Source organism: Fusarium fujikuroi, chromosome FFUJ_chr01, assembly GCF_900079805.1.
Source record: "Fusarium fujikuroi IMI 58289 draft genome, chromosome FFUJ_chr01".
NCBI classification, from domain to species: Eukaryota; Fungi; Ascomycota; class Sordariomycetes; order Hypocreales; family Nectriaceae; genus Fusarium; species Fusarium fujikuroi.
This window is the reverse complement of record NC_036622.1, coordinates 4,757,745-4,770,792: the sequence shown is the minus strand read 5'-3', so window position 1 is coordinate 4,770,792 and position 13,048 is coordinate 4,757,745. Positions and strand designations below refer to the sequence as shown.

Here is a 13,048-nt window from a genome sequence, read left to right as displayed (position 1 = left end):
TTTCCGTCACCAATCTCCTGATACCCAGTCGATAGTTGGCTAAATGATACCTGCTTTTGCAGGGCCACAGCAACAAGTTGTTGCTGTGGTTAGCAAGCTCTGCTCCTGAACTTCGAGCTCAGGGTTTTCTGGTGTCTGTTGTTTAACTTAACCGGCAATAATTACACTGATGGGCTATTTTTTTCAAAAATTTTTTTTTTTTGTATTAAATTGCACATTATATGCCTTGGTAGATCACACTTCTTTTGATTTACCTCAATTGTCTAGGTCCCATAACGAGTCTTGTGGACAACAGACATTGAATTATAGGGTAGCTGTATCTAGTACGTTTCACGTCGGAGGCAGCAACAGGCATTAGATCTGTGTTCGTTGCTGATTAGTATGTCTTCTCTCACAAACAACCGGTGATGCTTGAACTAGGTATGTGTCAGGCAGCTTTTGTGAGCACATATATGGTATGCACCCTCAGAGCGAGATCCACGGCTTGTTATACGTTATCTTCGTTCTTCCATCACTTGTCAACCACTAACTTACACCATGAGTGTACAGCACATAATCTTAACCACCATGCCAGCCAAGCCTGCTATTAATACCCGGTCAGTACCTGATACTGATCTGTCGGAATCCATATCCCCAAACCTATCGTTGAGCACGCCGTCATCAAGTGAGGAAGATCTGCAGATGGATATCAGGATTATTCGGCTAACCATAGAAAATCATCCGGTAAACAATTGCACAGTCTCAGCTCAAGGAACTCTGCCAAATCCTCAAGGTAATTCTGTATTCTCTATATTCTCCATGTTGGCACCTACTACCTATGTATGCATCTGTAATGACAACCCTCCTCTGGATTCAAAATTTAGTATACCGCTAAGACTTAGCTTGGGAATTTGACCTTGAAACAGGCACTCTCAGGTCACCATTGGATACCTCCAGACCCACGTAATTCTAAGCCAGAAAAGGACTCGTGAAACAAAGTATTGGCTTCCATGATATCAGTCAGTCTAATACCTACTATAGCGAGGGGAGGAAAGAAAACCCGGGACCTCAATCCTGAATGACAAAAATACTTATTAGGTAACCTGCTAGACTCGGCATAAGTTTAGGATATTTCTGCTAAGTTTATTTTGACACCCTGTATCAAGGTCCGATATTTTCTTGCTCCCCAAGGCAGATGAAGACAGTGCTACCGCAAGGGTCTCACAAGCTTTTGGCTTAATCTAACACTTGAACCGTCCTGCCGCCTTGTTATACCTCGAGTGCCTATTTCGACTGTGCATGAACCTAATGCGCTTATGACATCAATGTGAAATCGAGAATGGAACGCAACCACAGTGTAGGCATCCAGACTAGACTCTGACGCCATTGGAGTATAGAGTAAAAGTAAAAAGAAAGACAAAAATAAAAGGCTATCTGTATTGAGGGAGGGGTGGTGATATCCAATACCGAGAGTGATAAATGTTGCGTCAGTTGGTTACAATAGGTGTATATGTACAACTAACTTAGTAGCTACCTTACCTATGCTGTGACATGGAAGATATTGGATGGGGAAACGCTGGCAAGGTGCGAGAATGAGATCGCGGATGCTGTTGTTTGAAAGACCGGAGCTTGAACGATAAGTAGGTCCCGAAGACTAAGATTATACTGAATCTAGAAGCATGATTTTGTCTAACCCCGTCTGACAGTCAAGTGAGATATTGTTTGACCATCCCAGCTGTAATGGAATCCCAAGTCATCTCACAAAACCCTTATCACGAAATTGCCACACCGTTAATTATGTTATGTGTTTAAGACTGAGACTGAGTTGCTCGTGTGCAGAAAACTTAGAACAAAGACCAAAGGCCCTCTCCATGATTTCATGCAGAGATGGATTCTTGCACATATACGACAGGCAGCATTCTACACAACTTTGAAGACCAGTGCAGCTTAACTATGGTACCTTCCATTGGGATAACTAAGGTACTCAAGGCAAAGCCTCAAGTCGAAATGATGCGATATTGAATTCCAAACGAAGCCAACCATAGAACACTCTAATCAAAACGGCCACATAAGGAAGGGATAATCTACATTCCAGACTTTTTTGTCTGACGTTTTCTTGTAGCTGAATCGACAATCAGGGCGTCTCCTAAAATAGCTCCATTCTCAAGCTCTGCTGGTCCCCTTTGGCGGGCAGGGCAGAGGCTCAACTACAGGGCACCTTATAACCGAGTCCATGTCCCAGGGTCCACCGGGCTCGTTCATCAACCTCTCAGTGGCAACCAGCTACCTAGCCTCGCCCGAACTCCTGCTACAGGGCCGCCCCGATTTATTTTTGGCGAACTCTGTCAGCGCCTCACTGTCACAACCCTTGCGAGCTTCCAATTCTAGTTCCAGTTCCACTGTCAACGTAGTAAGGGGGCAGACAGGAACACCAACGCCACAACACCCCCCCCTTGGATCGGATTTCTATCAACAGCTGGCTTCTGGCATTCTTCCATTCATTCTGCCGCCGGACGCAGTACCTCCCTAGTCTCTCGTTCCCAGTTTCCCCGATAGAATCTGCATTGATTGCTTCTTTATCCGGCTTTGATCCATGGTCGAGGCCACCTAACCGCTCCTTTATCCTCGACGAGAACAACACACCGTTACCTTGAAACCATTTAACACCCTCATCCTCAACCATGTCGCAACCGCAAGATGTCGCCTCACCGGTAGCCCAACATCACACCGATACCGAGCCTGAAAAGCATGAGCAGCAGCAGCAGCAGCAGCAAAATACCCATGAAATGTTCGAGAAGCAAGATGGGCCAGAGGTTCACGACGAAAAAGAAACAACAGCCACAACGGAGGACAAACAAGAAGATTTAGACATGCACAAAACAGACGAAGACAGTATAGCAGAGAACCATGAAGATAAGGCTGAAGACAAGCACGAAGAAAAACCAAAAGAGTCAAATGACAAGCCAGAGGGAAATCAACAAGATCAGCTGTCGCAAAACGACACCAATGTCAAAAGACTCTCGTCTGGCACGGAGTCTGACGACACTATGTCGGTAGGTTTATCCCACATTCCTCCCTCGACTACTGCTGCGCCAGTCACACGACAGATGCCATCCCTTATTTCGCTTCAATGCTAATTAATTTCCTTAGGCATCTGACGCCGATGATAAATTCGAAGATGCTGTAACGCAGTCCCCTGCAAGGTCCCTTACCAAACGAAATATTTCACAGGCTAAACGCCGTGACAGCGAAGCGGAGGAGCGAACCGATCGGCGGTCTGAAGAGTCGCATCAACAAGAGGATACTCTAGACACAAAGATCACTCAACATAAAGCCACTGGATCCGAGGCAGGCAGTGTCAAAGGAAAGCAATCACGACGCAAACCGTCAATAGCTTCCACACGAATTTCCAATACTTCAAATCTGGATAACGTTAGTCTTGACGACGATACGCCACCATCTCCAGGTATGTACATTCTCTTTGCCAACAACACTGCGCATAATACTGATCTTTGTAGTGCCAAAAGATCTTCCACCGAAACCAAATAGCAAGACGATATCTCTGAACAGCATCTCTCTTCCGTCTATGCCATGGTCGCCCGCCGCTGATACTTCCAAAAGCCCTGTGCCATCAACAGCTACACTTGCGCCCACCCCACCAGTGCCTCAGCCTCCGCCACCACCGAGTCGAAAGCTGACAAGCCCCTTCTCTTGGCTTTCTCGAAGCTCCAGCAAAGAGAGAGAACCTCCGCTTCCACCCCCCCCTGCTGGCCGAAGGAACACAGCTGGTTCGATTGCAACATTATCAAGCAATCCTGAAATGATGTTGAGTCGACTTGAGGAGGAAAAGGATGGAGACTCACTACCCGGCGACCCTGCCCAACGGGTCACCCTGAAAGACAGATTTAAGCAACTGCGACAGCAAGAAGAGGCTGCTCGCGCAATGGCCGAAGGTGACAGTAGTAAATATGACGGAGCTCTTGGCCTTACTTTGCCAGGTGATGAAGGCCAACCGCAAGAGAAGCCTCCGTCGTCGCCTGTTCCTCAGCCTATTCCTGGGCTGGCCCCCGGCACAGTTGCGGGAGTCAACGCAGGACCTTCGGCCATTTCAGAAGAAAAAGTTGATTGGGACTTGTGGCAATCTGTTGTTTATGAGGGGCCAGCTGCTGTTGCTCGAACTAGCGCCGAGGAACTGAACAAAGCTATTGCAACCGGCATCCCTAGTGCAATCCGTGGCGTTGTCTGGCAAGTGTTGGCTGATAGCAAGAACGATGACTTGGAATTGGTATACAAAGATCTGGTGGCTCGCGGTACAGACAAGAGCAAAGATCGTCACAGTAATAGTACGACTGCTAGTTCGCTGAGCAACGGAAACCTGAGCGTTCATAGCGGGGACGCGGTCACATCATCAGCCTCTTCCATCAATTCGGACCACTCAGGAACAAACGGCACGCCATCTCCAAACGAGAAGAGCGCGGAGGCTGTTTTGAAAGCTCAAGCTGCTGCAGCGGCTGAGCGGAAGCGCAAGGACAAGGAGGACGCGGCGACACTACAGAAACTGGAAAAGACAATACGCCGAGATCTTGGTGCTCGTACCAGCTATTCTAAGTATGCGGCTGCCGCTGGGCTTCAAGAGGGCCTGTTTGGTGTCTGCAAGGCATATGCACTTTTTGACGAAGGTGTTGGCTACGCACAGGGTATGAATTTTCTCATCATGCCACTACTATTCAACGTAAGTCTGACTCTCGCACGGCTTTTGCGACATGCTCACATGCTCTCTAGATGCCTGAGCAGGAAGCTTTCTGTCTCCTTGTTCGACTAATGAATCACTACAAGCTGCGAGATTTGTTTATCCAGGATATGCCGGGATTGCACATGCATCTTTATCAGTTCGAGCGGCTTCTGGAAGACTTCGAGCCAGCATTATACTGCCATCTTCACCGGCGAGGAATATCCCCTCACCTCTATGCCACGCAATGGTTCTTGACGCTTTTTGCCTACCGGTTCCCTCTTCAGCTAGTCCTCCGCATCTACGACCTTATCTTCTCCGAGGGCTTGTCAGCAATTCTACGCTTCGGAATTGTTCTAATGCAGAAGAATGCCAGCATTCTCCTGGGTTTATCTGATATGCAGCAACTCACCACATACCTGAAGGACAAACTGTTCGACGTCTATATTGATAAGGATCCTAGCCATGGCAGTCTTCTTGAAAATGGTTTCTTTGGAAGCTCGAGCTCTAGCATTGATAAGGAGGTCTATCGCGCAGACCAGCTCGTAAAAGATGCCTGCGAAGTTAAAATTACACCAGAAATGCTCAAATCTTATAGCACAGAATGGGAAGAGAAAACCAAGGCCGAGAAGGATCGTGAGAACGAACTCTTGGAGCTCCGCACATCGAATCATAATCTCTCTATTCAAGTCCGGAAACTGGAGGAGAGGGTTGAGGTATGCGATCGTGAGCAGGCAGATCTGGCCACAGAGCTTGTGCACACAAAGGTTGAAAACCAGGAACTCAAAGACGAGAATGACAGCATGAGGGGTCAAGTTCGGGAGCTGAAGATCGTCATCGAGAAGCAACCCATGGAAATAGAGGAGACTTGGAAACTTGAGCGGGACGATCTGATGAAACGCAATATGCATGTTCATGAGGAGAACCAAAGACTTGAAAAGGAGCTGTCCGAGTTGGAAGAAGAGTTGGTCCAGACGAAGCTGCGCTATGCAGAGGTGAGCTCTTCCCATTGCTCACTCATTTTTCTTTGAAGTTGATGTACTGACGCCTCATTCTAGATCAACTCTCAGCACGAGACCTTGAATCGTAAGTGGACTGACTTGAAGCGTCAGTTTGCATGAGAAACTCGGAAGAAGACCCGTAAACTTGTTCTGGTTATTTGATCCTGAATCATACTTCATGTATAAAGTATTCTTGTTTACCCGATTCCACATTTTAGCTCACTGCAATTGGCCCTGTTGGCTTAGTAGCTTGCTGAAAATGTCGGATTTGTAATGACAGTAGGCAGGGAATAAGACAATAGTGGCGTCGATTCCCGTATTTTGCTACTATTTACGATGAGGACTGTTGCAAAGCATGGATTGCTAGTGGTGCAGTGCTAAAGTACAACCCAACCTGTATGTTTTGGAAGGGCATAGCAGTTGACTTATGCCGTCTACAACACATATCACATATAGAATGAATGGAACACGGTTTAGATTCGGCATTCCAGCCAGAACATCATGTCACGTTGTGCAAGTACAGAAACCTTGATCATGAAGTAAATTCAGCGCAAGAAAAATTTTCATTCCCTAAGGACCCATTCCGATGCGTTATGTTAAGCTCATCTTGTCCTAACTATCAAGACAGCGAGAAATCCTTGAACACCATACCAGGGGCCGACATTTGGTTCTTTATGTGGCTTTTTTTTGACAAGTTTACTTGTGGAGCTTACGCTGGTAGAAAGCGAGCTCCTCACCCTCCAGAATGTAACCATCAACACGGCCAGACTGGCCGGGTCGGCTGGAAACAACGGCGTAAAGTCGACCAGCCTCGAACTGCTTCTCGATGGCGCTCTCGACCTTGCCGCGGGAAGACAGACGGGCAGCCTGCTTCTTCTCAACAGCGTTGGACTTCTTCACCTCCTCCTCGGTCTTGCCCTCCTTGGCAGCCTGAGCCTTCTGGCGTCTTCGGCCGATGGCCTGGCCGTAGTGGGCCTCGTACCACTGTCGGAAGGGAGCGGCATCGACCTGGACGACGGCGCTCTTGGTGAGGGTGTTGGTTCGGACAAGCTCGTTGTTGGAAGGGTGGTAGGCGACGGCAATGACACGGGTCTTGCGGGTCAGACCCTCGGAACCCCAGGCAAAGTTGCCGGAGTCGAGACGGAGGGCACGGTACTTGTGGTTACCACCTCGGGTTCGGACGGTGTGAATGCGCTTGGGGCCAATACGGGTGTTGGCACCCTGGCGACCAGCCTCGAAAGCGCGCTTCTTCCCTGTTGTCAAAGGTCAGAACGTATGTCCAAGAGGATCATACGGGCTTTCGGAATTATTACGCACGGTAGTAGGCACGCTTGGCACCGGAGGCGGAGCGCTTGTGTCGAGAGTCACGCGAGATACCCATGATTGCGGTTTCTATGAGAGAGAAGAGAAGACGAAGTGGTTAGCCAGAGTCCATGTTTGACGGAGACGGAGACAAAGACACAGAGAACAGAGGAGAGCGAGCAACTCAATCGGCGGGTTCTTCGAGATGGGGAATCATCGAGCAGCGCAGCGCATTGATTGAATTCGTCTCTTCGTTCTTGTCGTCTGGCAACTCACCTGATGATGTTGGCGCTCACCAGGCAATCGAATTGGCGGATGGTCGTGAAGAACTTTTTGGCTGAACGAAGATTCAAGCTACGGAAACGTGGGTGGAGGATATGGCAAGTGCGGGAGGTTAGGGCTTGCCAAAACTGATTCGGTAAGAGCCACACGTGACCCAGGTGCATCGTTATTGGGAAGATAGATGTTCCACTCAAGAGAGCAGCGAGTTCTAGCGTGGGTCCGATACACTCCCCCTGTCAACTAGTGACCAATAGTATAACACCCAACTCACATCATGAAAATCAGCATCAACTGGAAAAGTGTCCTAGTTAAGTGTTCACTGAGCACCTTGTACCATCATCTTTCCAGGGTCAGGTTCTCTTTTTTATTATTTTTCGCATTCGATGTAGTATCTATCTGTTTCAGTCTCAGTCTCTGAATTCCCTCGAATTTGATAGCAAGGATCGTGAAGATCTTCCTAGAACTGCCTGTCTCAAAATCTCAAAAGTCTGTCCAAGGCGCCTCCAAACGTATCGTCGGCGCTGGCACATCCAAATCATTTACGAATAAAAATGATGTTGAGCCCATGCCATGGGTAGCCCTTCCGGCTTTCTACCGGTTTCTACTTTGAATCTTCCCTCTTTTCAATCTCTTACTCCTTTTTCCTCGGCTTTCACCTCACGCTCCTGTCCAATCGTCTTCTCGTTGTCCTCTTCCGTCCCTTTCGCGTCATCTTCGTTTGCATTTATGGACTGAAGAAGTGTAGCGGGAATGAAATGGGTTTCGTCTGACTGCAGCTCGATCGGCGGGGTAATAGAAGGCTCCTCTGGCGTAACAGCACAAAGATAATAGGATCCAACTTGAACAGTTCTCTTATCGTTACGGACTGCTCCATCAGAGCTGTAAGCGCCAGATACTTCCGAAGATAATGTGCGAGAAACGAGATCCAGCCTTGGGAGAGGCAGGCACCGGCCCTGTCGACTGGAGCGTTTGTCTCCCTCCTCCTTGAGTTCGGTGAGGGTTGGCCATCCAGCACCATACGGTGGCTCGTTCCGTGATGTGCTGAAGCAATTGCTAGCTGCGAACACGGGGGAAAGACAATCGTCAAATTTCTTCCCACGGAGGAGCTTCACAACAGGTTTGACTCGAGTCTCCACGCCTTCATCGACGCCCGCATTCGTCCTTGCCAGACGTTGCTTGACCTCTTGACCGAGCTTCCTCGTCTTTGATTCTGCCAGATTTGCCTTGAAAGCTGTTAGCTCTACTGGGCTCTGAGGAACAAATGGAGACTGGTCGGCACTCATGTAGCGCAGATTGGCCATCATCTTCTGAAACGCCTGCCGTTCCTTTGTAGCAAAGCTTGTCCATCTCTTGGATTGAGACCATGAACCCGACTCAGATCCATTCAAATTGAAACTCTGTTTCAAGGTAGAACTGAACGTCTGGGGAAGTTGGCGCGTGGAAGATGGACCTCTGGGTGCATTCTGGAGCGGATCAGCCAGCTTATGAGTTTCTCGAGCTTCGTTCTCCTCTTGGGGTGTAGTCTCTCGCTTAAGGTTGATCTTCGCACCTCTCACAACGCGAGGAGAATCGTGTGAATTTTGTGCCTGTCGAGTTGGGATAAACCCTTTGATCTTACTATAGTCAGCCGCCTTGCGAAGCTCTTTCTTGACTTCTTCTTGCGTCGAGTCGTCTCTGCAAACAGTACTAAGGAGTTGACGGTCTTTACCAACAGGCACTGAAGTCATCTAAATATCAGGATACTTGTTGTGCTTTGACCTCAGCTGTGTCCCTCCACTTTGATCCTTGATCGTATCGAATTCAGTTCTCAGAGGGGTTGTAGTATCAGACACATTGGTAGCTGTACCGGAGCTAGAGTTGCTTGCCTTGGTGGAACTGGAGGTACTGGCTTTTTTCTCATGCTTGCTTCCTGTGGGCTGGCTCCTCGACTCACTCTGTGAATCACTGCCCCGAGAAGGTGGATACAGTACAGACCTTTCTGGAGGCTGCAGATGCATTCGGTATTGACTATAGGGCTGAATTTGTGGTCGCATATGTGACTCTGGCTGATAATAAAGGAAGTGCTGTGGCGGCAGGTTGGGTGGTGGCTGGGGCGCATAATACATCCCACTCTCTCCCTCAAATGAAGGCCAATCCGTTTGTTCATAATGACTATCATAGTCCGCCGGATAGTCCATCATCACCTCTGGTTGAGCCGAATGAGCCGACCACGGGGCAGGGGCAAGTTGCCATGGTAGAGGCGAGTATGGCATCATAGGCGGCACCAGAGATGGCCCAATACGTGGCGCATAGTTGATCGGCGGATATATCATTTGATAGGGAGGTTCTGAGGGAAAGTGGTTGTAAGTGGGATTCGGGAAAACCGGAGGAACTGAATACCCAGCCGATGACATGACTCTCTGGTTTGGAGTAGATGTACGTCGTAATCTGGAGCCTCGCGGTCTGCCGTCTGGATGGGGAGTTGGGGGCCTCCATACCCGCCTAGGAGACCTGGTTCTCGCTCTGGTGTCAGCTGGCCGCATGCTTGCACTGGTTCTAGGACGACTGGAAGAGTTGTGAGATGAGGCCGGAGGCGTATAGACGTCGGGTTTGAGGAATTCAAGCGACTTCCTCGGAGTGTAAACAGTCGGTTTCAGATACTCCAGGGGAGGTTCATTACTGCTCTCTTCCTCATCTTCAGAGGACTGTGAGAACTGATGCCCTATGTTCAACCGTTCATCGTTAACCGAGTTTGAAGACAGGGCCCGGTCGTCTTTGCCCCTGGACCTGCGGCGCCTGCCTCGTTGTTTCGTTTTCATTTTCGGGCTCCGAATCTTGAGAGGGTCAACCTTGTTCACAGCTCGAAGAGCAGGGAACATGGATTCGTATCCTTCGGGGTCGATGGTAATGGAAGGAATTGTTCTACCTCGGGGTCGTGCTCGAGGCGAGAGCACATCTTGATCTGGATGTCGTGCTTCCGTGGAAGACGGAGTTGAAGAACCACCTTCGTAGGGAGAGAACTCATCTTCCGAAGGTTCAACCGGGATAAATGTTGGCGCACAGGGATTCATGATGGTGCCCGGCGACGCATATGTGCAGGTTTTGGAAAGCGATGAATATGTAACAAATCAAATGTGTTGATCAATATTCCAGCTTGACCACAGAGTCAAAAGATAGGTTATGACAAGCAGGTTTGTCGGCTTGTTAGTTATTCGCTTGTTATCAGGTAACCGTAAGCTATAGGACTGAGAGAAAGGCCTAGGTCAATTTAAGCTGGCCATGTTTTTTCTGAGTATGCTTGCCTATGAAATACTGATATAATGCCCAGATTTGAGCAAACAAGCTGTATCGGATACTTTTCATAGAAGGGACAAGATGCCTCTGACAAAACGGTGATAGTAGTTTGTGGCTAAAGGAAACTGTTTCGGGCAGGCTGCGAGTATAAGAGAGGAAGAAAAAGCTCCTAGCGAAGAGTAGAATAACGAAGGCTCAAGCGCCAAGAGGGCGTGCGTGAGGTTAATACGTGAATGCGTGGCAGCTGATCGCCAGCTGCCGGATAACTACTAGCAAACAAACCGCAGTGACTGAGAGATGCTTTTTTTTTTGGGATAGTTTGGCTTGGAGGAAAGAAGAAGAAAAAGAAGAAAAAGAAGAGAAAAGAAGAGAAAATAAAGAGTGAATGTATTTTTACTCAGGCACGTATTCGAGACCATGGACGAGGTAGTGGTGAGGCTCATGGGGCTGATCCTGCTGGCAGTTGTCAGAACTGTCAACACCAGAACAAAGTGAGAGACTTGCTGGCTGTTGAGTCGAAAGATTAGATGATTTTGATACTATCTTACGCTATCTCTTGTCCAGGAAAAGGCATACTACGATGTATTTCATGAATAATACTGCTCCTGAGACTCCATGAGAATCCACGAGACTCAATACTACCTACAATACGAATGCTAAGCTGTATGGGTGAGGGCAAATGTGGCTCTATGATAGAAGATCTGTTTAACAACTGCAATAGATTGAATACCTTATAGCTACCTCAGAGCAGAAGAAGACTACTACTACACCTCCTCCTCCCCTCCTATCATCTACAAGAATAGCAAGAAGATCAACAATTATCACTCGGCCAATCCTGCCAATCGCAATGATAAATACTCCTGAGTGTTCTGCTTATGTCTCTGACTCTATTCATAGCATCCAATGACTTGATGTAAATGGTATATAAAACTCAACTGTGTAGGAATGTAAGTTATCCTAAGTGACAAAAATGACCCATCTAAAGCCCTTCTAAATTCAACTTACCTGAATCTTTTTACCGCTTAGTACTCCGTAGAGGTCCAAAGTTTTGGCCCCCCGAGGGTCACCTCAGTCAATCAGCTGCCTCAATTGTCACAAGCTGACAACTACTTCACGGATGGGGCTCTTCTCTGGGTTACAGTTACCAATTATGCGCTGACACCTCTTCTCAACAAAGTTTAGCCCCAGGGGGCTCAACAGCGGGAAGGAGCCTCCATGACACCCCACCAAAATCAGGCCGAGGTCCCCGATTGAGAGACGGTACGTACCTGGTATATCTAATCTCGTCCAATAATTATTTCCTATTTGTTCTCAACACCATTGCATCCTTTGATAGGATCTTGTTTCCCCTCCAAGTTGTTCACTTTGAGTCAACGATACAGACACGATGGCTTCTCTTCGATCTATCACGCTCACCAATCGCTGTATGTATTCTACCATCTACGCGGCCTCATTCCTCTTGGAATCAAGTTAACATTCTCTAGCTCCAAGGCAACCGATCAAGAACCTCCCACAGTCGATTGAGGTCGACCCTGATACCACTGTTGAAGGACTCAAGGTCCTCATTGCAAAGGAAACCAAGCTTGGAGACTTCAATCGCATCGGAATCTATGATCCTACCACGAAAAAGACTCTCAAGAACCGCAAGGCTCGTCTCGTCGATGAGCCCGCCGTAGTTTCCACTGGCGAGGTTCTCGTAAAAGACATGGGTGCGTCGAAACTGGTCAAAGACCTTGAGGAGCATGTTCTAACTCTTGTCACAGGATATCAAATCGCTTGGAGAACCGTCTTCGTCGTCGAGTATTTCGGACCCATCATCTTCCACGCCCTCGCTGTCGCTGCTCGCCCCTACATCTACCGCAATGGAGACGGCGACATGTCTCGAACCCAATGGATCACCTTTGCTATGATCATGCTACACTTCTTCAAGCGCGAGTATGAGACGCTCTTTGTCCACAAGTTTTCTGCCAACACAATGCCCTGGAAGAACATCTTCAAGAACAGCTTCTTCTACTGGGCTGTCTCTGGTGTTCTCTGCGCCTACGCCATCTACCACCCCAACTCCCTTGCAGCCAAGGCCGACGTTCCTGTCATTGATGCCGTTGGCGTTGCTCTTTATTGCTTTGGCGAGTTTATGAATGCCCTCGTTCACCAATATCTTTCGAGTCTGCGTTCTACTGGTGGCACTGAGCGCAAGATTCCTGTTGGTTATGGTTTCGGCATTGTCACTTGCCCGAACTATTTGTATGAGGTGCTTGCCTGGGTCGGAGTCATCCTTGTCAGCCGTGACTGGACCGTCGCTTTCTTTATCTCTATTGGTGCTGCACAGATGATTAGCTGGGCCAAGGGTAAGGAGCGCGCCTATCGCAAAGAGTTCGGTGACAAGTACAAGAAGAAGAGATACGTCATCTTCCCCGGTCTTATCTGAGAAGGAATGCATTTGCAAACAGCTATTTCAACAGGCACAGATCAGGAGACGCAT

The 13,048-nt window shown here is 48.4% G+C and overlaps 4 protein-coding genes; 2 read left to right on the top strand and 2 right to left on the bottom strand.

Moving 5' to 3' along the window:
- Positions 1-2,660: 2,660 nt before the first annotated feature.
- On the top strand, positions 2,661-5,829 carry FFUJ_00621 (related to GTPase-activating protein (GAP); the record flags this gene model as incomplete). XM_023573018.1 has 5 exons in its annotated part: positions 2,661-3,032; positions 3,130-3,445; positions 3,498-4,711; positions 4,762-5,703; positions 5,767-5,829. 5 exons carry the CDS (start codon positions 2,661-2,663, stop codon positions 5,827-5,829), a joined length of 2,907 nt encoding a protein of 968 aa, XP_023424874.1.
- A 576-nt stretch (positions 5,830-6,405) lies between these two features.
- Positions 6,406-7,090, bottom strand: FFUJ_00622 (probable ribosomal protein Rps8bp; the record flags this gene model as incomplete). XM_023573007.1 has 2 exons in its annotated part: positions 6,406-6,962; positions 7,027-7,090. The coding sequence occupies 2 exons, from the start codon at positions 7,088-7,090 to the stop codon at positions 6,406-6,408; spliced, it is 621 nt and encodes a 206-aa protein (XP_023424873.1).
- Positions 7,091-7,916: 826 nt separating this feature from the next.
- Positions 7,917-10,343, bottom strand: FFUJ_00623 (uncharacterized protein; the record flags this gene model as incomplete). XM_023572996.1 has 2 exons in its annotated part: positions 7,917-9,010; positions 9,071-10,343. 2 exons carry the CDS (start codon positions 10,341-10,343, stop codon positions 7,917-7,919), a joined length of 2,367 nt encoding a protein of 788 aa, XP_023424872.1.
- A 1,610-nt stretch (positions 10,344-11,953) lies between these two features.
- Positions 11,954-12,994, top strand: FFUJ_00624 (related to TSC13-required for elongation of VLCFA moiety of sphingolipids; the record flags this gene model as incomplete). XM_023572985.1 has 2 exons in its annotated part: positions 11,954-11,990; positions 12,051-12,994. 2 exons carry the CDS (start codon positions 11,954-11,956, stop codon positions 12,992-12,994), a joined length of 981 nt encoding a protein of 326 aa, XP_023424871.1.
- Positions 12,995-13,048: the final 54 nt, after the last annotated feature.